The sequence below is a fragment of the Schistocerca serialis genome, chromosome 9, assembly GCF_023864345.2.
Source record: "Schistocerca serialis cubense isolate TAMUIC-IGC-003099 chromosome 9, iqSchSeri2.2, whole genome shotgun sequence".
Lineage (NCBI taxonomy): Eukaryota > Metazoa > Arthropoda > Insecta > Orthoptera > Acrididae > Schistocerca > Schistocerca serialis.
Window position 1 is genome coordinate 59,746,359 of NC_064646.1, and position 27,991 is coordinate 59,774,349.

At 44.6% G+C, this 27,991-nt stretch overlaps 1 protein-coding gene across 1 annotated transcript in view; it reads right to left on the reverse strand.

Moving 5' to 3' along the window:
* LOC126419367 (uncharacterized) overlaps positions 1 to 27,305 on the reverse strand; it is a 189,763-nt gene extending 162,458 nt beyond the window's left edge. Inside the window, exon 1 of the mRNA XM_050086554.1 lies at positions 27,280 to 27,305. Coding sequence (XP_049942511.1) covers positions 27,280 to 27,303 — 24 coding nt within the window. The 5' untranslated portion in view covers positions 27,304 to 27,305. The remainder of the gene's footprint in view (positions 1 to 27,279) is intronic.
* Between the last annotated feature and the right edge of the window lie 686 nt (positions 27,306 to 27,991).

The following is a 27,991-nucleotide window of genomic DNA, read 5'->3' on the forward strand; positions in this document are numbered from 1 at the left end:
AAAATCATAGAGCAATATCGACAGCAGCATAATACTTGGTATGATGTAACAGGATTCGTTATGAATAGGGAAGTAGAGGATAGAGTGAGCTACTGTGAACAGTTCACTTTTAGGGTTGTTCTCATCAAAACCACAATCAGGTGAAAGCCAATAAAAACAATTCAGGTATACATGCCGACGTCGCAAGCAGAAGCTGTTGGTCAGACAAACGGCCTGTAAATATATTTTTCAATGGTGGTCAGCAGCTTCGAAGAAAATCTCTCTTCGATTCGAATGAAATTACAAAACGACTCTTTATCTTGAGATTGCTGTGATGTAGTATGTTATTTCAGAGTGTTTGTAGTTAATGCAACTTCGAGAATTGGATATTATGGATGCGCAAACTGGCATTAGACGCTACACCTTAACCATATTCAATTTGAAACCAAAAATTGGAAGGAAATGGAATTTAATTAATGAATAACTTCTTGTAGTATGTACAGGGTGATCAAAGAGTCAGTATAAATTTGAAAACTTAATAAACCACGGAATAATGTAGAGAGGTAAAAACTGACACACATGCTTGGAATGACATGGGGTTTTATTAGAACCAAAAAAAAAAAAAAAAAAAAAATTGCTAGACGCGTGAAAGATCTCTTGCGCGCGTCATTTGGTGATGATAGTGTGCTCAGCCGCTACTTTCGTCATGCTTGGCCTCCCAGGTCCCCAGACCTCAGTCCGTGCGATTATTAGCTTTGGGGTTACTTGAAGTCGCAAGTGTATCGCGATCGACCGACATCTCTAGGAATGCTGAAAAACAACATCCGACGCCAATGCCTCACCATAACTCCGGAGGTGCTTTACAGTGCTGTTCACAACATTATTCCTCGACTACAGCTATTGTTGAGGAATGATGGTGGACACATTGAGCATTTCCCGTAAAGAACATCATCTTTGTCTTACTTTCTTATGCTAATTATTGCTATTCTGATCAGATGAAGCGCCATCTGTCGGACATTTTGTGAACTTTTGTATTTTTTTTAGGTTCTAATAAAACCCCATTCATTCCAAGCATGTGTGTCAATTTGTACCTCTCTATCTACATTATTCAGTGATTTATTCAGTTTTCAAATTTATACTGATTTTTGATCACCTGGTATTTCAGATTGTTGTAATAGCATTACCTAATGTTTCTCTATGAACAATTCACTGTTCAAGCCGTCAACGAGTCCACACTCTTCTTCACGAGTCTCTCCGCTCTTCTTTGACAACCGATAACAGAGAACACGCAGTCTTTTACGTGCGTTTCTTTTCGTAATGTAACTGTGTCGTTTTCGAGCCAGATAGAGCCGACAAAGGCCGCTGGCGAGCGCTGGGAGCTCAGATCACGCCAATCAGCTCCTCCTGTGTGCTGACGGCACTGTCTGTCGCGAGAGCAGATCTCCACGTCAACGTTAGCTGCCTTGTCCGATGTGAGAATGGCTTAAGCGATTCGGGTTTGACGCTACGAGGGGGTATGAGTGGTAGGTGCCGTAACGGTCGCCGTCACGCAACCGTCTGCCGACGCTACTAACACTTACGGGACTTTGCGTACAAGGCAGGAAAGCCCGCTGAACGGCCTCTATCGTTGCCGTTGGATCCGTTCGCTCGTGGCGGACAATCCGTCAGCCCTCTCTGCTGCTGCTGCTGCTGCTGCTGGTTGTGGTTGTGGTGGTGGTGGTGGTGGTGGTGGTGGTGGTGGTGGTGTGTGTGTGTGTGTAGGACGCCCCGATCCTATACGTCATGCACGCGTGCCTTTCTTACCGAATTCCATCAACAACGGGAGCAGTGCTGATGTCCGCACGAAGGGTGCCACAGCTCCACCACGTGGCCCCTCCCGAACTCGTTTAGCTAGGCAGCCCGCTATCGAACACGTTGCCTGTGTATAATAGTGGACGTTCAGGTGATGCTCTGGCGATAAGGGCTGTCGTACTGTCCGGCACACTTACACTATGTGATCAGAAGTTTCCGGACACCTGGCTTAAAATGACTTACAAGTTCGTGGCGCCCTCCACCGGTAATGCTGGAATTCGATATGGTGTTGGCCCACGCTTAGCCTTGATGACAGATTCCACTCTTGCAGGCTTGCGTTCAATCAGGTGCTGGAAGGTTTCTTGGGGAATGGCAGCCCATTCTTCACGGAGTACTGCACTGAGGAGAGGTATCGATGACGATGGGTGAGGCCTGACACAAAGTCGGCGTTCCAAAATATCCCAAAGGTGTTTTATAGGACTCAGGTCAGGACTCTGGGCAGGCCAGTCCATTACAGGGATGTTATTGTCAAGTAAGCACTCCACCACAGGCCGAGCATTATGAACAGGTGCTCGGTCGTGTTGAAAGATGCAATCGCCACCCCGAACTGCTCTTCAGCAGTGGGAAGCACGAACGTGCTTAAAACCTCAATATAGTCCTGTGATGTGACTATGCCACGCAAAACAAGGGGTGCAAGCCCCCTCCATGAAAAACACGACCACACCATAACACAACCGCCTCCGAATTTTATTGTTGGCACTACAAACGCTGGCAGATGACGTTCACCAGGCATTCGTTATACCAACACCCTGCCGTTGGATCGCCACACCTGTACCGTGATTCGTCACTCCTCACAACGTTTTTCCACTGTTCAATCGTCCAATGTTTACGCTCCTTACACCAAGCGAGGTGTCGTTTGGCATTTACCGGCGTGATGTGTGGCTTATGAGCAGCCGCTCGACCGTGAAATCCAAGTTTTATCACCTCCCACCTAACTGTCATAGTACTTGCAGTGGATCGTGATGCAGTTTGGAATTCCTGTGTGATGGTCTGGATAGATGACTGCCTATTACACATTACCACCCTCTTCAACTGTCGGCGGTCTCTGTCAAACAGACGAGGTCGGCCTGTACGCTTTTGTGCTGTACATGTCCCTTCGCGTTTCCACTTCACCATCACAACGGAAACAGTGAACCTAGGGATGTTAAGGAGTGTGGAGACGTATGACACAAATGACACCCAATCACGGCCTACCGGGAGGGCTATGGGATGGTACGGAAATGGCTGAGAATTTTTAAAAATGACTGTGCGAATGTACATGATCAAGAACGAAGTGATGAAACAGTGAGAGAGAACGGATGCTTTACGATTTGGACGTTGTACGGTGAGTTTCCTCAAGTGTTAAATAGTTTACTGTATGCAACTGTTAAAGAACGTTTAAATTACCGAAAGTTAGGCTTAGACGCAGAGATGTAGAGAATGGTATTCAAAACTGGTTGTAGATATGGCAAGTGCCTTAATGTTGGTGGAAATTATGCAGAAAAGTAGACTGTTATACAGCTTTCATGTACAAGAAAAATTGCTAAGAAAAGTCTACTTTGTTAAAATTCATGGTGAAACCTTCAACTGTCAATTATTTTGCACAATTCACTACTAATGTCGGTCAGACACTAGAATCAAGCTTAGCTTGACCGAAACTAGTACCGTATTGTGCAAACCAAATGACAGCTGAAGGTTTCACCATGAATATTAACAATTATTTGGCGGTTGAACATCTGCACCTGCAAACATACGTAAAACATACATAAAAGTCTACTTGTCTTACTTTTGCTTCAAGTAGGTACTTACTTAAAAACACAGCTCGTATTCGGTAGATATAAATCTTAAAAATTAATTGCCGCTGTCAAACATCTTACCGCCCGAGAAAGAATTTTTCGCTCTACAGCGGAGTGTGCGCTGATATGAAACTTCCTGGCAGATTAAAACTGTGTGGCGCACCGAGACTTGAACTCGGGACCATTGCTTTTCGCGGGCAAGTGCTCTGCCAACTGAGCTACCCAAGCGCGACTCACGCTGCGTCCTCACAGCTCCAATTCCATTGTTCCAATTGCCATAGCCCATTAACGCCAAATTTCGCTGCACATTCGTGGTACGCCCCGCATTGATTTCTGCGGTTATTTTACGCAATGTTGCTTGTCTTTTAGCACTGACAACGCCACACAAACACCACTGATCTCGGCCGTTAAGTGAAGGCCATCGCCCAATATGCTGTCCGTGGTGCGAGGTAATGCCTGAAGTTGGGACTCTCGACACACTCTTGACGCTATGGATCTCGGAATATTAAATTTGGTAACGATTTCCGAGATGGAATTTCCCATGCATCTAGCTCCTTTCAAAGTCTGTTTATTCCCGTCGTACGGCCATAATCATGTCGAATACATTTTCACTTTTCACTTGAGTACAAATGAGAGCTCCACCAATGCACTGCCGTTTTATACCTCGTGTACGTGATACTGCCACCATCTGTATAGTGCATACCGCTATCCCTTGACTTTGCCACCTTAGTGTATATTAACCCATACTGCAGACACATATATACAGGGTGAACAGAATGCCACCGACAAACTTTCAGAGGTACGGATCAAAACAAGAAAAAATGTCCAGTAAACATGGGCTCCAGGATGCATACTTTAAGAGTTACGAGCACTTGTTCATCTCCACTACTGTGAGACACTTCTTTCTACTGAAAGCTCTTGGCTTTCCATATTTTGAGAGGCGGTAATAAAGACCAAAAAAGGAAAAAAAATCAGTAAACACACGCTCTAAAGTGCATACCTTTAGCTGCATTAGTTCGTAGGTCTTAAGGTACGCGTTTTAGAGCTCGTGTTTATTGGCTAAATTTTTTCTTGTTTTGGTCCATATTACCTCGTCCCAAAACGCGAAAAGGTAAGGAAGAAGGGGGTCCAATACTCAGGAACACACATTTTCAATAAATTCCAGCAACCATTAAAAACTTGGTTTCATATAAAGCACAGTTTAAAGAGAGCCTGAAAGACTTTTTGATAGGCGACTCCATCTCCTGTATAGATGAGTATATTAACAGGGACTGTTAGACGAGCTTAAGTGAAAATGTCTGCTACATTTCAATTTTGACAGCACTTGGTCACAACACTCAAGATTAGGTATTTTTTGTATGATAAATTTATTAAAAGTCCATACAAGTGTTTCGTTCTGACAGTGTATTAATTCTTTAAATATTGGCAGTTCCAGTTTACTGTAATGTACTCACCTATTTTGACAATCTCCTGACAAATGACCAAGGAAATGTTTTATGTTTTTTATGTTATACTTTCTGACATGTTCCACACCCACGAGGATCATTTCATTTTTTGGGTCTATAGAACGAAAACTGAATCTAAGCTAATCTGATCTAAACACAGTGTCAAAGGTGAACAAGTGCCCATTGCGCTTGAAGTTTGCATTTTAGAGACCGCATTTACTAGACTCGTTTCCTTCTTTTGCTCCATAGTACCATCTCTATAAATTTTTTGGTGGGGTTCTACTTTACCCTGTATGTTTCAGATTCATTTAACAGATTTTACCCATATCTGTACGCATATTTCATCCCTATATCTAGCGATTTCGCCCTGTAGTTCTGAAATATGAGGAAACTTGTAATTCTCCCTGTAACTGATCGTCATTTTGAGAAAAATTACTGTCACTGGCAACTGATTGATTCTTTGTCGTTTTGGACAATGCGACTCTAGAATGGACGTTAAATGTACCTGCGGTAATGAGCCGTGTGGCATGATCCCCGAAAGACGACGTGGTTGATAAACGAACAACGCATGAGCGAGGCAGACAGCGTTGCATACTTTTGAAATATTCCACGTTAATTAATTATCGGGAATCTGTACGCCAATCAGGCAAAATGCCCGTGAGCGTTGAGGCAATCATCCTACAGACGCAAAAGTTTGGTAAAACATACCGTGTTCTGCAGTATGAATAAAAAAAAAGCCGTGTTCATGAGACCCAGAAAATATTAGATACAGGCTCCCAGGTAGATGCTATTTTTCTTGACTTCCGGAAGGCGTTCGATACAGTTCCGCACTGTCGCCTGATAAACAAAGTAAGAGCCTACGGAATATCAGACCAGCTGTGTGGCTGGATTGAAGAGTTTTTAGCAAACAGAACACAGCATGTTGTTATCAATGGAGAGACGTCTACAGACGTTAAAGTAACCTCTGGCGTGCCACAGGGGAGTGTTATGGGACCATTGCTTTTCACAATATATATAAATGACTTAGTAGATAGTATACAGAGAAGTTGCTGCATTAGAAAATTGTAGCGAAATACAGGAAGATCTGCAGCGGACAGGCACTTGGTGCAGGGAGTGGCAACTGACCCTTAACATAGACAAATGTAATGTATTGCGAATACATAGAAAGAAGGATCCTTTATTGTATGATTATATGATAGCGGAACAAACACTGGTAGCAGTTACTTCGGTAAAATATCTGGGAGTATGCGTGCGGAACGATTTGAAGTGGAGTGATCATATAAAATTAATTGTTGGTAAGGCGGGTACCAGGTTGAGATTCATTGGGAGAGTGCTTAGAAAATGTAGTCCATCAACAAAGGAGGTGGCTTACAAAACACTCGTTCGACCTATACTTGAGTATTGCTCATCAGTGTGGGATCCGTACCAGGTCGGGTTGACAGAGGAGATAGAAAAGATCCAAAGAAGAGCGGCGCGTTTCGTCACCGGGTTATTTGGTAACCGCGATAGCGTTACGGAGATGTTTAATAAGCTCAAGTGGTAGACTCTGCAAGAGAGGCGCTCTGCATCGCGGTGTAGCTTGCTGTCCAGGTTTCGAGAGGGTGCGTTTCTGGATGAGGTATCGAATATATTGCTTCCCCCTACTTATACCTCCCGAGGAGATCACGAATGTAAAATTAGAGAGATTAGAGCGCGCACGGAGGCTTTCAGACAGTCGTTCTTCCCGCGAACCATACGCGACTGGAACAGGAAGGGAGGTAATGACAGTGGCACGTAAAGTGCCCTCCGCCACACACCGTTGGGTGGCTTGCGGAGTATCAATGTAGATGTAGATGTAGATGTAGACTAGGGCCCCCCCCCGTAGGGTACAATGTTCGCCGGGTGCAAGTCGTTTAATGAACAAAGTAAGAGCATATGGACTATCAGACCAATTGTGAGATTGGATTGAAGAGTTCCTAGATAACAGAAAGCAGCATGTCATTCTCAATGGAGAGAAGTCTTCCGAAGTAAGAGTGATTTCAGGTGTGCCACAGGAGAGTGTCGTAGGACCGTTGTTACTCACAACATACATAAATGACCTAGTGGATAACATCGGAAGTTCACTGAGGCTTTTTGCGGATGATGCTGTGGTATATCGAGAGGTTGTAACAATGGAAAATTGTACTGAAATGCAGGAGGATCTGCAGGGAATTGACGCATGGTGCAGGGAATGGAAATTGAATCTCAGTGTTGACAATTGTAATGTGCTGCGAATACATAGAGAGAAAGATCCCTTATCATTTAGCTACAAAGTAGCAGGTCAGCAACTGGAAGCAGTTAATTCCATAAATTATCTGGGAGTACGCATTAGGAGTGATTTAAAATGGAATGATCATATAAAGTTGATCGTCGGTAAAGCAGATGCCAGACTGAGATTCATTGGAAGAATGCTAAGGAAATGCAATCCGAAAACAAAGGAAGTAGGTTACAGTACGGTTGTTCACCCACTGCTTGAATACTGCTCAGCAGTGTGGGATCTTACCAGATAGGGTTGATAGAAGAGATAGAGAAGATCCAACGGAGAGCAGCGCGCTTCGTTACAGGGTGATTTAGTAATCGCGAAAGCGTTACGGAGATGATAAACTCCAGTGGAAGACTCTGCAGGAGAGACGCTCAGTAGCTCGGTACGGGCTTTTGTTGAAGTTTCGAGAACATACCTTCACCGAGGAGTCAAGAAGTATATTGCTCCCTTCTACGTATATCTCGCGAAGAGACCGTGAGGATATAGTCAGAGAGATTAGAGCCCACACAGAGGCATACCGACAATCCTTCTTTCCACGAACAATACGAGACTGTAATAGCAGAAACGATAGCGGTACTGAAGGTATCCTCCGCCACACACCGTCAGGTGGCTTGCGGTGTATGGATGTAGATGTAGATGTAGATGTAGATGCAAGTCTTTCGATTTGACACCACATCAGAGACTTGCAGCGTGAATAAGTCCGCAACTGCCTGCTGCACATCCTCTTCCGACAGTAATCGTCGAGCGTTCAAGATTTTGAGGGACCGAAGCGTGATATTCGGAACGGGAGAGATCAGGACCACCGGGCGAGTGCTCAAGTGTCTCCCACTTGTGTTGGCGTAACTTCTGCGTTGCGACATTTGTGGTATGAGGACGTGCATGGTCATGAAGAAGCAGCACCCGTTGTCGCGCACCATTCCACAACGGTGGTCTTCCACGGACATGCTGCCCCATACACATTTTTCACTCTCCAATGGATATCTGCTGGTGTCTGTCCTTAGGTAGTCAAAAAAAGAATATCAGCACGTTGGTCCTAATTGCACGCATTTGGTAATAACGTTGGCATAATGCGCGTTTCCACATTTACAGCACGCACGTCAAAAAGTCACGAACGCCATACTAATCCCTCGCCTAAATGTCTATGCCTGTATACCCGCGTCGGAGTCGCGCTAATTTGCATACAAGCTGCAGCAACGTCCTAAAACGGAAAATTTTCTGATCTCTCCTTACAGACAAATTTCACCATCAAAGGCGACGACGTCTTCTTTTAAATTATAGAATATCGCCTAAATTTCCCAAATTCATAGTTATGTCTTCCCCTCACCACCTCGTATCGTCTTGAAAGCCGTAATCATGCAGCCGCGCTATGTCCCTGAGCTTGTCGCACTGTAACGAACTGGTAACGGTACCTCCAAAAGGAGCGAGCACAGCAGTACAAGGACTTGTTTGCTACAGAGGGCGGCCGCGGCAGTTTCTTCACACTGGCTGACTGCGTTTCCTACATATTACTATCCCGAGCACTGAAGGACGCTATCCTGCTCCTCCTCATGAACCATGGACGAGGAGGGTATCCAAGAACATACACATAGAAAAAAGTTCAAAACTCCACTTCACTTATCTCGGACTAATGTACTTTCGTCGTACTCGCCTATTTCTTTCATTGTATTTCACTTTCAGAAACTACTTTCCCGAGCCAAATGACACCACTCTACCATATGACCTTTCCATACGACAATATGGAGCTTACTCTGAAGCACTTGCGCCAAGTGCCAGATATTGTTCAATGTCAGAACGTGATTACTAAAAAGGTATACTTAATGAATAATGGTCCCGCAAACACTACTTTTGAGTCTTGGTCTCATTTCTACTGCACCTGACCTCAATGTCACCCACTCTGCCTCTCTGGCGTAGCAATGTGGCGCGGTTCTTAGAACAATTGACTTACTCTCATTTCATTTTCATTGTTTTATTACAGGAAGCACGTCAGCTGGTACGTAATATGGACTATACCACTGCTACAGCTCTAAGATATTACGTTTTACGTAATTAGCTATATGATCTTTTCTACTGAAAAGTTATTACTATTGCTGGATTTAACTTCTCACTTGGGCAAAAAATGTTCATGGCACAAATTACCTTTATGTATGGTGCTCATAAACGTACATCTTGCAGTCTTCTCTTTACGGAGCTGGGAATTTAAAGCTGTGAATTTAACCACAGTTTCACAGCAAATTTATTTACTTACGAAATTTGTTTTCATAAATTCATCTGAGATATTCACATGTAAAGCACTAAAGGGAAAAAGATGTGCTGTTTTCATTTCATTACAGGAAGCACCTCAGCTGGTACGTAGTATGGACTATGACACTGCTACAGCTCTACGATATTAGGTTTTACGTAACTAGCTATACGATCTTCTCTACTGAAAAGTTATTACTGTTGCTGGATTTAACTTCTCACTCGGGAAAGAAATGTACATGGCACAAATTAAATTTATGTATGGTGCTCATAAACGTACATCTTGCAGGCTTCTCTTTACGGAGCTGGCGATTTAAAGCAGGGACTTTAACCACAGTCTCACAACACATTTATTTACTTACGAAATTTGTTTTCATAAAATCATCTGAGATATTCACGTGTAAAGCACTAAACGGCAAACGATCTCCTTTTTTTACTTTCATGAATCTGACTTTGGCGCACAAAGGGGCGAACTACGCAGCTACAGAACTCTTAAACAATATACCCACGAAAATAAAATGTATAAGAGATAACAGAAGTGTTTTCATATGTAAACATGTTCTTCCCTAACAACTTCTACTGTACCTCAGAGGAATTCTTGATTTTCAGATTAGTCATGTATACAGAAAAAAAACAGTAATGACCACCGTGTAGCCCTATAAAGATTTTTAATTTTTATTTTAAATGTGTATTCTACATTTGTGATATTCACATTTTCCGGATGATAACGTTCTTTCGTGAGTGTTATCTATGCAACACGTAACTACCGAACTAACTTTCGTATAATATATTTCTCTGCATCTCTACTTTACTCCAATTCAGTACATCCTCTTTCTTTACAAGTACTACATTTTATTGTAAATATTTTATGCAACCCCATATCCACTACGGACCTGCATTTTCAGCAAATCAAAGCCGGCCGCTGTGGTCGAGCGGTTGTAGGCGCTTCAGTCCGGAAACGCGCTGCTGGCACGATCGCAGGTTCGAATCCTGCCTCGGGCATGGATGTGTGTGATGTCCTTAGGTTAGTTAGGTTTCAGTAGTTCTCAGTCTAGGGGACTGATGACCACAGATGTTAAGTGCCGTACTGCCTAGAGCCATTTGAACCATTTGAACAAAACAACATTTTGAAATAACGTAACATTACATCATCGGTATATGTTGGCACGCCTGGCCTCAAACCGTACCCAGCCTTGGAAATTGTCCTTCTCAGCCGGATCCAGGCTAATGGTCGATGGTAATGCTGTTCCATGGACCGGGATCTTCTTCTTCTTATTTTTTTCCGGGTAATGTCTTCATACTGGTTTGATGCGACCCGCCACGAATTCGTCCCCTGTGCCAACATTCGCATTTTAGAGCAGCAATTGCACCCTACAGCCTCAATTATTTTCTGGGTGTATTCCAGTATGTTTCTACCCTCTACAGCTCCCCCTGGTACGGCGGAAGATGGCCTATCATCCTGTCCCTTCCTCCTCTCAGTGTTTCCCACATGTTCCTTTCCTCGCCTATTCTGCGGAGAACCTCCTCATTCCTCACCTTATCAGACCATCGAGTTATCAACATTCTTCTGTAGCATCACATCTCAAAGACTTCGATTCTCTTCTGTTCTCGTTTTCCAACAGCCCATCAAATAAATAATTGTCGTGTGACTAGGGCCTCCCGTCGGGTAGACCGTTCGCCGGGTGCAAGTCTTCCTATTTGACGCCACTTCGGCGACTTACGCGTCGATGGGGATGAAATGATGATGATGATTAGGACAACACAACACCCAGTCCCTGAGCGGAGAAAATTTCCGACCCAGCCGGGAATCTAACCCGGGCCCTTAGGATTGACATTCTGTCGCTCTGACCACTTTTTTTTTTTTATTTCCTTTTGTTCGATATAGTTGCGTTTGGTCTGGGCGGACGTCACAAGACATCCGTTCAAATTGATCGTTGATTCCTTTACTCAGTTTTTTATTACAGAGGGCGAAAACCCAGCTGACCGAACACTTTGAGCTACCGTGCCGGCACCACTCAGCTAGCGAGGGCGGACCCCTCAGTCCATGTCTCACTACTGTACAACGCTGTGCTCCAAATGTGCATTCTCAGAAATTTCTTCCTCAAACTAGGACCTATGTTTGCTACTAGCAGACTTCTCTTGGCCACGAAAGGCCTTTTTCGTCAGTGCTTCAAAAATGGTTCAAATGGCTCTGAGCACTATGGGACTTAACTTCTGAGGTCATCAGTCCCCTAGAACTTAGAACTACTTAAACCTAACTAACCTAAGGACATCACACACATCCATGCCCGAGGCAGGATTCGAACCTGCGACTATAGCGGTAGCGCGGTTACGGACTGTAGCGCCTAGAACCGCTCGGCTACTCCGGCTGGCCTGTCAGTGCTAGTCTGCTTTTTATGTTCTCCTAACACCGTCCGTCATCGGTTATTTTGCTGCCTAGGTTGCAGAAATCCATAAGTTCGTCTACTTCGTGATTAGCAATTGCAAAGTTTCTCGTTGCTCTCATTTGTGCTACTTCTCATTACTCTGGTTTTCCTGCGCTTTACTCTCAACCCGTATTCTGTACTCATTAGAGTGTTCATTCCATTCAATCCAACCTACAATTCTTCTTCACTTTCGCTGGTTACAGCAATGTCATCAGTGAATCTTATTGTTGATATCATTTCACGCTGAATTTTAAGCCCACTCTTGAATCTTTCTTTTATTTCCGTCACTGCTTCTTCGACGTACAGATTGAACAGCAGGGGCGGAAGACTACACCCCTTTCTTACACCCTTTTTAATCGGAGGCATTATACGAACATTAAACGACAGGTAACAACCATAAAACGTCCGCTAATGATCATTCACTGTACAGTACTTAACTGCCTTGCAAAGCCATCCAGAAGTTCCTTAGATACTATGACTGGTATGCTACTAAGTATAATCCATTTATCTTCGTCTCCGACAATTCCACTTATGTATCTACTTATCAGAATGACCTTATGTTACGGCAGAATAATACAGACGAGGAAATGGTGAAGATGGACGAGATTTTAACCGACTGTTTCAATATCAGTAAAGGAGACAGACAAGGTGACGCTATTTTCACAATGCTTTTCCATTTGGCTCTAGAAGTAATTATTCTAAAACTGCAAATATCTGGGGATATTGGTATAAAGACCACACAGTTGGTTGCAGTGGTTAGTAGATGAAGGATGTCAGTGGTGAGATTAGTGGTGGAACTGAAAGAAGCTACACAGCAAAGGGAACTAGAAATTAACGAATGAAAAACTAAATATATGAAAGTCCAAAGAACAGGGGACAATAACGTGGCCGACTAGTCAGCAGGAGGTTTTAATTTTGAACAGATACACAATTTTGAATACCTAGTGCACCAGTCAATTCCTCAGAAAGGGGGTTTACCTGGAAAGTTTACCGGAAGTTTTGAAAATTGGTATTTTTATAGATGTAGATGCGCTCTTTTCTAATTTTCACTTTGCCACCTCGTATCTGTGCCACTCGCGCCACCATATTGGGAAAATGGCGCACAGGAATAGTTTTTTGACCACATCTCCTTTCTGACATTTTACGATGAAAACAGTTGTGTAGTAAATTAAACTAGAGCGCCTGGTCCCCGGTACAAATTCGCCCGGCGTATTTGTGTCGAGGTCCGGTGAACCGGCCAGTCTGTGGATGGTTTTTAGGCGGTTTTCCATCTGCCTCGGCGAATGCGGGCTGGTTCCCCTTATTCCGCCTCAGTTACACTATGTCGGCGGTTGTTGCGCAAACAAGTTCTCCAAGTACGCGTACACCACCATTACTCTACCACGCAAACATAGGGGTTACACTCGTCTGGTGTGAGACGTTCAAAAAAATGGTTCAAATGGCTCTGAGCACTATGGGACTTAACATCTTAGGTCATCACCGAACTGCAGCGCCTAGAACCGCACGGCCACCGCGGCCGGCGTGAGACGTTCCCTGGGGGTCCATTGGAGGCCGAACCGCACAATAACCCTGGGTTCGGTGTGGGGCGGCGGAGGGGTGAAGTGGACTGCGGTAGTCGTCGTGGGGTTGTGGACCACTGCGGCTGCGGTGGTGACGGAACCTCTTCCTCGTTTCTAGGTCCCCGGTTAATATACAATGAATCACTTACCTCACAAAAATCTTCGTTACTCGAAATACTGCAATACAGCGAGCGCCAATACTGCCAGCTAAATAAAAGATTCTAACTACTGAAGGCACTAACTACTGTTAGGCATAGTTAGCAAATGAAAGATTTTGATGGAGAACAAACAATGTTTTTACCTTAATAGTGTTCAAAAGTTCATGACATCCAGTCTTACAAATTTCCTTTTTCTGACGGACACACGTCCAGCTCGTCCGCTCTCAAAACTCTGCCATCTCTCTTCCCACATCCACCACTGCCGGCGGCTCACCTCCAACTGCGCAACGCTACGCGCTGTTCACATCCGACTGCCCAACATTACAATAGCAAGTATTCCAACAATGCAAATCAGCCACAGACTGCACACAGCAGAGTCAGTGATTTTTGTACAGGGCGCTACGTGGCGTTACCAACATAAAAACCTAAACAGCCTACTTACAGGGTGAAAGATACTTTCGTACCTAAGTTTTGCATACCAGTGTATACGCTGTTGCAGTTTGTAGCTGGATGCAGTTTCAGTCGGTATTCACAGTTCAGATCAGTTATCTATGTAATTTCGCCGATAACTGTAAGGGTTTGAAAATTCATTTACTCATATGTTTAGAACCAGACTGCACAAATTCCAAACAGATTTGCGCCGCATTACTCTTGGCCTGTAAGATGAGGCCCATCACACGAAGCATTTATTTAGCCATGCAAAATTTCATACTAAGATTAACGAGTAAGTTTCCTTCAGAAACATACGTATAGAACGTATGTTGCGAGTGTGAAACTCTAATCGTTTCTACCTATATTCCTCCGAGTCATATTGGATTATCACAGGAATCAGCTGAACTCAGTTTATAGTTGTTTCATACTTTCCATAGGGCATCTAAGTGAAGTTAAAAAATGACGGTTAGCTTTCATTCCAAATTCTGATCGCCACAGTCACATGTGATTACAAGTTTCAGTCAGTGATGAACATCTACTGATCCGACTTCGTAAAGGTCTCTCCAAATGTTGTAGCTAGATTTAGCGTCCTGCACATACCGCTGTTATAGAACTACAAAATTAATAACGTCTCGAACTATGCGCTTGCTATAAATTTACATTAATTTGTTATTGTTTTCGTGTACTTCTGTTTCACATGTGTCACATTTTATGTAGTTCTGTCACACACAGAATTATATAAAAATATTCAGATGCTTGTTCATGTGTGCTAGATGGAATCACAGTGCCAAGGTCATATATATTACTGAACGTTTCCATGCCGCTGAAAGCTATTTTCACCATCTGCACATGGTAAGCAAAATACGGAAATATCAGTATTACTTATCTGTATCAGGCGATATGTCCATCAGATTACTACCATCGCCATAAAAATTCGCAAAAAGAATTAAAACAACCACAGTACCTGTCACTTACAATTACTAGTCTGTATAGAATGCAGTTATTATTCCCCAGTATGTACTAGCTGTCCAGGTGCCACAAAGCTTAAATCTGGTAAGGTTTAAGATTAGGACAAACTGAAAACATAATTAGTCTTTGTGTGTCGTGTTCAAAAGCCTCTTTCTTTCATCACATGCACAGCAACTGTTAACTTACTAATGTTAACGAAAGCACATGGCATAATAGGGCGAGGTGATATTCCAGTCTCGTGCGGCGTGCGCGCGCTGTATAGCTTAGGTGGGTTTTTTAGGCCAGTTTGATGTGGTTTTCCGGCTTCACAGACCGGACATGTCACATATCAAATTGTTCATCTCGTTTTTCCCTACACCACTCTGGTACGTTCTAAAGAGTTACTATTTACAGCACATAAGTACACCGAAGAGCCAAAGAAACTGGTATATCTGCCTAATATCGTGTAGGGTGCCCGGGAGCACGCGTAAGTGCCTCAACACGACGTCGCGTGGACTCGATTAATGTCTGAAGTAGTGCTGGAGGGAATTCCCACCATGAATCCTGCAGGGTTGTCTACAAATCCGTAAGAGTACGAGGGGGTGAAAATCTCTTCTGAACAGTACGTTGTAAGGCATACCAGATATGCTCAATAATGTTCATTTCTGGGGAATTTGGTGGACAGCGGAAGTGTTTAAACTCGGAAGAGTGTTTCTGGAGTCACTCTGTAGCAATTCTGGACGTGAGGGGTGTCGCATTGTTCTTCTGAAACACTCGTCCGACCAGGCAATATGTTTTCAGTCATCGACAGTCCAATATCGGTGTTGACGGGCTCAGGCGAGGCGTAAAGCTTTGGGTCGTGTGGTCATCAAGAGTACACGAGTGGGCCTTCGCCTCCGAAAGCCCATATCGCTGACACTCGTTGGTGGGCCAGCCTTGAAATATGGAGCAATTTGCGGAAGGGTTGCACTTCTGTCACGTTGAACGATTCTGTTCAGTCGTCGTTGGTCCCATTCTTGCAGGATCTTATTCCGGCCGCAGCGATATCGGAGATTTGGTGTTTTATCGGATTCCTGATATTCACTGTACACTCGTAAAATGGTCGTACAGGAAAATCCCAACTTCATCGCTACCTCGGAGATGCTGTGTTCCATTGCTCGTGTTCCGACCGTAACACTACTTCCACACTCACTTAAATCTTGGTAACCTACCACTGTAGCAGCAGTAACCGATCTAACAACTGCGCAGACACTTGTCTTATACAGGCGTTGCCCACCATGGCGCCGTGTTCTGCTCGTTTTCATATCGCTGTATTGGAGTACGCATGCCTATACCAGTATCTTTGGCGCTCCACTGTATATACATAGGGGGCAGAAACAGTCTGAAAAGCTTGTATGTCTGCTGTAGAGTAGTTGCGCTGCGAAATAATTGATAAGAAAAAATTTGATACCTTGCGCTGTTTCCGAGGTAATTAGCATTGAAGTAAGGAAAAACGTTGGATGTTGCGAGTTCATGAGGTTCTGAAGTTACTAACATCTAAAGTGCCACTACTTTATCAAAAACGTAACATGGAAGCACCAATAATTAGCATAGTGACTAATATACAGTTAACGGGTAAAAACTGAAATACTTTTGTGAAAGAAGTGATAAATGTAATGTAAAAGTGATAGGGATACACCACCTGTTTGCAAATACTATAACATTTTACGACACATGTCCCTTAGCCACTTCCAAATGTTTCATTTTTGTATGTTTAGGCAGCATCACATTCTTTTTTTATTTAAACAGTGATTTCCAGCACTTAGTATGAAAAGATGCATATGAATGCACCACCCGAAGATAGGCACAAGCCACATACTTGTCGTGTGTTAAATAAAATCACCTTCTATTGTGTCTGGCAGCTGTTACTATTCTACACCCTATAAAGGAACAGTGACGGATTTCAGCTGCATTCATTACCGATAAATTACCAGTGGAAACACAGGGTGATTCTAGAGGAATGTCATATAAATTGTGGGGTGATAATGTTTGTGAAAATAAACCGAAAAAGTCCCATGAAGGTGTGTCGGATTTTAGATCGTACGAAAATGGCTCTGAGCACTATGGGACATCTGTGGTCATCAGTCCCCTAGAACTTAGAACTACTTAAACCTAACTAACCTAAGGACAGTACACACATCCATGCCCGAAGCAGGATTCGAACCTGCGACCGTAGCAGTCACGCGGAGTTACGAAACTGTAGTGGGTTGAAGACTACACTCATCGGTGAATGGATACGAAGACAACTGTGAATATTACTTACCGAAATGTTTTGTAGCCACTGTGGTGCACAGAAGACCGAGTCATTCAACAAGAAGACTTCCAAGAGTCGCCTACCCAACTCATTGCATTTATCAACGCGTTGGAGGGTGTGCTGTGTTGCACATCGAACCATTTCGGAGGGCTTTACCTCGGGCAAAAGTACATCTTTTATCAGGAAACGTGCGGCAACTGCGGCTGTCATACGATTTGGCAGGAACACGGGCCCTATCATCAGGTCGTCACTCATACCACACAAGACTTTGCTGAGAATCTAACTCGGAATCTCGTTTCCTTAGAGACATTTGGGTTTTCCAATGCCCATGTATGAGAACTGCGGGTGTTCATGATACTATTCCGTGTAAATCTAGCTTCATCTGTAAATAAAGTGTTTTGCACAACGTGTCTTTGTATAGACAACCATTCCCAAAACTACACTCCTGGAAATGGAAAAAAGAACACATTGACACCGGTGTGTCAGACCCACCATACTTGCTCCGGACACTGCGAGAGGGCTGTACAAGCAATGATCACACGCACGGCACAGCGGACACACCAGGAACCGCGGTGTTGGCCGTCGAATGGCGCTAGCTGCGCAGCATTTGTGCACCGCCGCCGTCAGTGTCAGCCAGTTTGCCGTGGCATACGGAGCTCCATCGCAGTCTTTAACACTGGTAGCATGCCGCGACAGCGTGGACGTGAACCGTATGTGCAGTTGACGGACTTTGAGCGAGGGCGTATAGTGGGCATGCGGGAGGCCGGGTGGACGTACCGCCGAATTGCTCAACACGTGGGGCGTGAGGTCTCCACAGTACATCGATGTTGTCGCCAGTGGTCGGCGGAAGGTGCACGTGCCCGTCGACCCGGGACCAGACCGCAGCGACGCACGGATGCACGCCAAGACCGTAGGATCCTACGCAGTGCCGTAGGGGACCGCACCGCCACTTCCCAGCAAATTAGGGACACTGTTGCTCCTGGGGTATCGGCGAGGACCATTCGCAACCGTCTCCATGAAGCTGGGCTACGGTCCCGCACACCGTTAGGCCGTCTTCCGCTCACGCCCCAACATCGTGCAGCCCGCCTCCAGTGGTGTCGCGACAGGCGTGAATGGAGGGACGAATGGAGACGTGTCGTCTTCAGCGATGAGAGTCGCTTCTGCCTTGGTGCCAATGATGGTCGTATGCGTATTTGGCGCCGTGCAGGTGAGCGCCACAATCAGGACTGCATACGACCGAGGCACACAGGGCCAACACCCGGCATCATGGTGTGGGGAGCGATCTCCTACACTGGCCGTACACCATTGGTGATCGTCGAAGGGACACTGAATAGTGCACGGTACATCCAAACCGTCATCGAACCCATCCTTCTACCATTCCTAGACCGGCAAGGGAACTTGCTGTTCCAACAGGACAATGCACGTCCGCATGTATCCCGTGCCACCCAACGTGCTCTAGATGGTGTAAGTCAACTACCCTGGCCAGCAAGATCTCCGGATCTGTCCCCAATTGAGCATGTTTGGGACTGGATGAAGCGTCGTCTCACGCGGTCTGCACGTCCAGCACGAACGCTGGTCCAACTGAGGCGCCAGGTGGAAATGGCATGGCAAGCCGTTCCACAGGACTACATCCAGCATCTCTACGATCGTCTCCATGGGAGAATAGCAGCCTGCATTGCTGCAAAAGGTGGATATACACTGTACTAGTGCCGACATTGTGCATGCTCTGTTGCCTGTGTCTATGTGCCTGTGGTTCTGTCAGTGTGATCATGTGATGTATCTGACCCCAGGAATGTGTCAATAAAGTTTCTCCTTCCTGGGACAATGAATTCACGGTGTTCTTATTTCAATTTCCAGGAGTGTATATATGACGCTAGTATCTGTTCTCGGAAGAACAGTTACCGTAGATGACCATACAGCTTCGCTAGAAATGAAATGATAATTCAATGGACACCCTAGCTGCATACAGGCGCTGATGTACGCATTGGGGACATGTTGAAAATGTGTGCCCCGACCAGGACTCGAACCCGCGATCTCCTGCTTACACGGGGAGCGTGCAAGGCATAATTCCCTGCAGGCGCACTATCCTCTGTGCCCTCGGTGGCTCAGATGGATAGAGCGTCTGCCATATAAGCAAGAGATCCCGGGTTCGAGTCCTGGTCGGGGCACACATTTTCACCATGTCCCCAATGAAGTACATCAACGCCTGTTTGCAGCTCGGGTGTCCATTTAATTATCATTTCATTCCCACAACTGTTGTCTACTTACTGGGTCACCTGGATGCAGGTATTGCGTGGGCTGCACGGAGAATGGGTACAAGCTCTCGGAATGTTTGTTTGTGGAATATCGAACTGACAGCTGATCCACCTTGTACTGGTGGTGGGCGTACATTGTACCGTTGCAATAATGTCGTTCCTTTCCTCCGCAGACTGGGCACCTCACGTTCTGATGTTAAGTGTACAATAGTACACTTAACACATTCAAGCAATGTTTGAAAAACCCTGGAAAATTCCCTGGAACACGAGTCCGTCGATCAGGGAAATGTCTCTGGTATAAATAGTTTGGACAAGAAGAGAATAGAAGCTTTTGAAATGTGGTGCTATAGAAGAATGCTGAAGATTAGATGGGTAGATCACATAACTAATGAAGAGGTATTGAATAGAATTGGGGAGAACAGGAGTTTGTGACACAACTTGACTAGAAGAAGGGACCGGTTGGTAGTACATGTTTTGAGGCATCAAGGGATCACCAATTTAGTACTGTAGGGCAGCATGGAGGGTAAAAATCATAGGAGACCAAGAGATGAATGCACTAAGCAGATTCAGCAGGATGTAGGCTGCATTACGTACTGGAAGATGAAGCAGCTTGCACAGGATAGAGTAGCATGGAGAGCTGCATCAAACCAGTCTCAGGACTGAAGACCACAACAACAATAACATTCCGTCACAGCCGCACTGCCACTGCTCATACAGTAGCTGTACATAAACAATATGTGTGCGTATTCTGCATGGGTGAACGTATGCAGCATGTTGGTATTCAAGGACACACTGGACTTGCTGACTTGAACAACACTCAAGCACGGCCTCACGACTGCTCACGGATCCAGTCCTCTATTGCACACTGGTATGCTTGTAGCTGTTACCTCTGTGCGACGTCACAGTGGTACCATCTGTCGGAGAACCCCAACTCCTCTAGTAGAATGGGTCAGTCATCTGTCCCACCATTATTCCGTCTACCATAGCGCCTACACAACGTTTCGATAAGTAATATTCAAGCTTGTCTCCAAATCCATTCATGGTAGTCATCAACCCACTCCAGTTCCGTAACGATCGAAAATCGGACGCATGTTCATGGGACTTCTTCGGTTTATTTTCACATTCAGAATCACATTACAAATTATGTGATATTCCTCCTGAATCACCTTGTATAAGCACTTATACCCGCTGGTAAACCACAACTCCATCGAAAAACTCACAGAGATGATGGTAATAACGAAAGGCTTTATAAACCTGGGCTCTAAAGTGCATACCTTAATACTGTGAAACACCTGTCTCATACTGCAAGCTTTTTGTTTTTCCATACTTTGGGAGGAATTAATATGGACCAAAACAAGATGTCCAGCAAAATTTGGACTCTAAAAAGCTTACTGGTACCCTGAAAGCAATAAGCACATGCAACAATGGATTGTAAGTTGCGCCCGTTACTGGCACAAATACTTCGAACGAAATTTCGACTGGCTGTTTAAAGTGCAGGTCCCATATCTAGCATCACTACACCGTATGTTAGGTGGTTCACATCGAGCTAAATCCTGGGAAAACAGATAACTCTTATTTCCAGAAGAATAGTAAGAGCTTTCCCTGATAAAAATTAACATCCTGTCAACATCCAGAAACTTGCGTCTATTGTTAGTTATCCATCAGGAATATAATGAAGTATTATAACTGCGCTAAAATATTTAATATAATACTCATATGTTTATTAATTTATTAAGATATTTGTTAATGTCCTGTGTAATAGCGACAGAAGATGTTATGACAATGAACGGTGTGTATTCTCCTCTGTAAATTGTTGCCCTTGGAAGTGAAATAAAGAACCTATTATGCGTTGATGGAGGGCTCACCTGAATTATTTTCTAATCAACATATTTTAGAAACGTTAAGAGTGAAAAGACAAAGAGAGCTCCCTCTGACATGATCTCTTTTTCTTGTTGAGGAATTTCAAATTAAGTATATTTTGTGGGTAAATTTTCAGGCTCTAATTCATTTCTGCTCGACAACGATCGAAACCACTACATCCATAGTGTTATAAGTGAACTTGCCAACGGCCTTGCCGCGGTGGCAACACTGGTTCCAGTCGTATCACCGAAGTTGAGCGTTGTTGGGCTTGGTTAGCACTTGTGTGGGTGACCGTCTGAATCTGTCGAGTGCTCTTGGCAAGCGGGCTGCACTGAGCCCTTGTGAGGCCAATCGAAGACTTAACGTGATTTGGAAGTAGCGGTTCATACATAAATAAATACATAATATGTAAAGAGAAAACGTTGTTACAAAAGATCTTGAAAAGCTCTTGTCCTATTTACTTCAAAATTTTGCACAATACGCTGATGAACATTTGGATGGACATGCGCTACACACACACACACACACACACACACACACACATACACACACACACACACACACACACACACACACACACGGGAACATTGTCGCCAAAAACATAAAGTACTCGACCGATTTAGTTCAAATTTTAGTACATCACAGTAAAAAACTTATGGCCACGTACAGGCTGTATTATATATATATATATATATATATATATATATATATATATATATATATATATACACTCCTGGAAATTGAAATAAGAACACCGTGAATTCATTGTCCCAGGAAGGGGAAACTTTATTGACACATTCCTGGGGTCAGATACATCACATGATCACACTGACAGAACCACAGGCACATAGACACAGGAAACAGAGCATGCACAATGTCGGCACTAGTACAGTGTATATCCACCTTTCGCAGCAATGCAGGCTGCTATTCTCCCATGGAGACGATCGTAGAGATGCTGGATGTAGTCCTGTGGAACGGCTTGCCATGCCATTTCCACCTGGCGCCTCAGTTGGACCAGCGTTCGTGCTGGACGTGCAGACCGCGTGAAACGACGCTTCATCCAGTCCCAAACATGCTCAATGGGGGACAGATCCGGAGATCTTGCTGGCCAGGGTAGTTGACTTACACCTTCTAGAGCGCGTTGGGTGGCACGGGATACATGCGGACGTGCATTGTCCTGTTGGAACAGCAAGTTCCCTTGCCGGTCTAGGAATGGTAGAACGATGGGTTCGATGACGGTTTGGATGTACCGTGCACTATTCAGTGTCCCCTCGACGATCACCAGTGGTGTACGGCCAGTGTAGGAGATCGCTCCCCACACCATGATGCCGGGTGTTGGCCCTGTGTGCCTCGGTCGTATGCAGTCCTGATTGTGGCGCTCACCTGCACGGCGCCAAACACGCATACGACCATCATTGGCACCAAGGCAGAAGCGACTCTCATCGCTGAAGACGACACGTCTCCATTCGTCCCTCCATTCACGCCTGTCGCGACACCACTGGAGGCGGGCTGCACGATGATGGGGCGTGAGCGGAAGACGGCCTTACGGTGTGCGGGACCGTAGCCCAGCTTCATGGAGACGGTTGCGAATGGTCCTCGCCGATACCCCAGGAGCAACAGTGTCCCTAATTTGCTGGGAAGTGGCGGTGCGGTCCCCTACGGCACTGCGTAGGATCCTACGGTCTTGGCGTGCATCCGTGCGTCGCTGCGGTCCGGTCCCAGGTCGACGGGCACGTGCACCTTCCGCCGACCACTGGCGACAACATCGATGTACTGTGGAGACCTCACGCCCCACGTGTTGAGCAATTCGGCGGTACGTCCACCCGGCCTCCCGCATGCCCACTGTACGCCCTCGCTCAAAGTCCGTCAACTGCACATACGGTTCACGTCCAAGCTGTCGCGGCATGCTACCAGTGTTAAAGACTGCGATGGAGCTCCGTATGCCACGGCAAACTGGCTGACACTGACGGCGGCGGTGCACAAATGCTGCGCAGCTAGCGCCATTCGACGGCCAACACCGCGGTTCCTGGTGTGTCCGCTGTGCCGTGCGTGTGATCATTGCTTGTACAGCCCTCTCGCAGTGTCCGGAGCAAGTATGGTGGGTCTGACACACCGGTGTCAATGTGTTCTTTTTTCCATTTCCAGGAGTGTATATATATATATATATATATATATATATATATATATAAAGGTTCAAGGTAAAAAACGTATGGCCACGTACAGGCTCAAGGTTCAAGGTAAGAAAGAGGAGGGAACAGAAAGACATATGGCTGGGAGGCAAAGGGCATCGAAAGCGGAAAGGGCGAGATGAACAGAGAGAGAGCCGGCCGCGATAGCCGAGCGCTTCTAGCCGCTTCAGTCCGGAACCGCGCGACTGCTACGGTCGCTGATTCGAATCCTGCCTCGGATGTGTGTGATGTCCTTAGGTTAGTTAGGTTTAAGTTGTTCTAAGTCTACGGGACTGTTGACCTCAGCTGTTAAGTCCCATAGAGCCATTTAACATTTTTGAACAGAGAGAGAGAGAGAGTGGTGGAGGGTGGGGGGGGGGGGGGGGGAGGCAGGAGGAGATGGACAGAAACGCAGGGGAGAAGGAAATTAGTTATTATATCAAATTTCCATGTATTTTAGAAACGCGTGCTTTGTCTTTTCTTTCTTTTCTGCTTAACCAGACTGAGCCATAGCAATTCGTGACCGGGACCAGCTAATATTTTGGTTAATAAAATAATGTTGTTCGGGAATGCTGTCTGAATCAAGAAATATTTCACAAGCCATTGATAAATTGGAAAGTCTTGATCGGAACATTTATTTTGTTTTGCTTGTACACTACGCACTTAAAAAACGTCGATTCTGATTAACGATAAAAGGGAACAGTTACAGGAAGTCAAACAATCAAAAAGCGTAGGTTGCTGAAAATTCTTGAATACGTGAGTTCTACAGAGACCGACTGACGATCCAGATTTCGCTACTTGTCGCTGAGCGTCACACCGAAAATAGTGTCGTAACTCTACAAAGGATTTCTCGCTTGTCGTCAATAGATATTTGTTGAGTACAGGATATGGTTCTATCAAAAAAATTATTATTATTTTGTGATTATTTACCAGTATGGAAGATTATCAGTATCTTTAACTTATCAAAAGATATTTAAGATACACTGCACAATAGACAAAGGTAACTATTCAGAAAATACACGTGAGAAAATTTTAAAATCCGAAACATTACATTTACATTGAATTACATAGCAGTTCATAAGGAAACTGAGGAATAGACAGGTAAAATGAAGTAAAATTAGTTTCTCATTGCTTTCTATACGTAACATGTCAACCTTTTCTTCTTCAAATACATTTTTTTTTTTGTTACGTTGTTCTTCCGATTAGACTAAGACGGACTTATTCCCTGACCGCAACATTCTCTGGACCTAAATCCGTAAGGCTTTTATTTGTGGGCCAATTTGGAAGCTCTTATGAGCTGAATATCGGAAGAAAAAGACAGAGAATCTACAACACCTAAGAGACTACTCTGCAATTAATTATGTTCATAGAACTACTTTCAGTAAATTTCTCGACCGTTCCACTGAAATATCACATGGAAAAGATGAGCACCTAAATCTTCCGTGTTATCTCTCATTTGCCTTATTTTATTACGGAACAGTTTCGCATTCGGAGGAAGAGGTTGGTGATCAAAATTTTACGAGAAGATAGCGAGATATCGAAAAACATGATTGTTCTGATGAATGCCGCGCTAACTCGCTTATCACGTCCAAGGCGCTCTCTCCCCTAGTTCGCGATAATACTAGAGTTGCGCCGGCCGTTGTGGCCGAGCGGTTCTAGGCGTTACAGTCTGGTTCGAATCCTGCCTCGGGCATGGATGTGTGTGCACTCCTTAGGTTAGTTAGGTTTAACTATTTCTATGTTCTAGGGGACTGATGACCTCAACAGTTGAGTCCCATAGTGCTCGGAGCCATTTGAACCATTTTGAACTAGAGTTGCCTTGCTTTGAACTTTAGCGTGCCCGTTTTGTGGACGGCTCTGAAATCACCGGCGATCCACCTGGGATAGAGGATTTCCAACATTATGTTTAAGGAAGAATTTGACGCGGTGTGCTGGTGCACTGTACAAGTTAATTGCAGGAAGCTCGTCTAGTAATAAGAACCATGTACATCTGGTAACTGTTAACAGAATTTCGTGCGCACTTAGCTCAATAGTAATCATGTGTTTCTTTTCCATTTTTGAAATATTAATAAAGATTGATAAGTTGAAACCGGGATAGGCAGTAAAATATTTATGTGAATTTTTTAGTTATTTTTGAAAGATGTGTGGTCGACGTTTCTCTGCGCCAGTAGCTACACGAACAAGGAGTAGTACGTTCTATTTTTGCAGGTTACGCGAATTAATGTATGAAGTGTTGCAGCACATGATTTCTAATGGAGATAATACGTCTCTATCATAAGTCCGTGTTACTGTTCCCGAGGTCTTCAGTCCGGTTCGATGCAGCGCTTCACAGTAGTCTATGCCGTTGCAAGTTTGTTGGTGACTACAGAACTGCTTCAACCTTCATCCATTTGAACTTGCTTAATGCACTCATCCATTCGCCTCCCTCTACTGTCTTTAACCTCCACACTTCTTTCTATTAACAAAATAACGACTCCTTGATACCACAGAAACTGTCCTGTCAATCGAGCATTCCTTTTGATGAGTTGTCCGTTAATTTCTATTCTACCTCATCCTATTCACTATCTTTTCATTAGTTATTCAATCTACCCATCTGACTTTCAATATTCTTCTGTAGCAAAACATTTCAAAAGCTTCCGTTCTCTCCTTGTCACGTCCGTACAAGGCTACACTTCATGCAAATACCTTCATAAAAAAAAGACTCCCTAATACTTAAATTTGTATTAGATGTTAACGAAATACTTTTTTCTGAAGCTAATTTCTTGCTACTATCAGTCTGAATTTTAGATTTCCTCTATTTCAGTCAACGTCTGTCACTTCCCTGCCCAAATACTACTTTTAGGGCGTGATTTACCGATCTAATTCTATTAGCATCACCCGATTTAATTCGACAACATTCCTTTTCCCTTGTTTTAATGATACTGATATTCATGTTATAACCTCTGCATCTGATTCTGCATGACTATTCGGCAATTCACACTTAAGTATTTAGCGAAGGTTTCTTGGAACCATTTTCACTCTATTTCTCTATCACTCGACTCTCGAACGGCGCACGGAAAAAACGGACAATTAAATCTTTCCGTGCGAGCTTTGATTTCTCTTATTTTATCACAATGCATTTCTCCTTGCGTAAGTGGTCGTCAACAAGTCTTTTTTTCATTCGGAGGAGAAAGCTGGAGACTGAAGTTTCGTGAAAAGATCTCGCCGCATAGAAAAACGCATTTATTTTAATGACTGCTACCCCAAATTGCGTGTCATTTCTGTGACACTATCTCCCCTATTTCGCGATTATAGAACACAATCTGCCATTTTTTGAACGTTTTCGACGTTCTTCATCAATACCATCTCGGAAGGATTCCGATTACTGAAAGTCATATACAGACTAGTAATAACATCGAATGTTAAAATTTTGCCTTACTACATGTTTTAACGTCCTACTTTTCGAGACACTATCCACTTTGTTCCAACCGTGCAGATATACCGTATTTTCTTCTTATACGTGAGGGGAAGTTCTTTTGCTGGCAGCATTAAGATATACAGAATGCGGAACACGTGTTTGTTGACACAAGTAGAAAGAGTCGTGCTGTGCTGAGAACACAGTCTGTACTCACCGCAGGGACGGCTGCATTCCTCATGGTGGGCGCCAACGGTAGTCTCCGTGAGGGCGCGAGGTCCGTCTCCTTATATGTGGACAGCGAAGACACGCACGCCGGGCACCGCTCGTTTTCGGCATCTCAAGGCCGAACTCGACGGTGATGGTCTTGAGAACGCGGAACCTGCCTCCGGGCGACAGAGGGAGACAGATTATGCGCCGCCTCATATCGCACTACGTGTCCGGATCTGGCACCCACAGAATTCTCTTTGTAAGCTTTCTGTGTTATCAGAGATGACAGCTTTTTTGTAATATTTGCCACAGAGAGCGTCTTTGGATACATGAATACATCGGTGACGCGTAACCAGAGGAGGGTGAGCTAGAAGTAGATCACGTAACTGGCGCCGGCCGGGGTGACCGAGCGGTTCTAGACGCTACAGTCTGGAACCGCGCGACCGCTACGGTCGCAGGTTCGAATCCTGCCTCGGGCATGGATGTGTGTGATGTCCTTAGGTTAGTTAGGTTTAAGTAGTTCTAAGTTCTAGGGGACTGATGACTTCAGAAGTTAAATCCCATAGTGCTCAGAGCCATTTGAACCATTTGAACGTAACTGGCGTTAAGCTGCGAATGCTCGTATGTTGTCGGTGTTGGGTGAGCGTGCAGCGCAGATGGCGGAAATGGTGGACAGAGGATGCCTTTTTTAAGACGCTTTCTGGTGTGACTGTTTATTC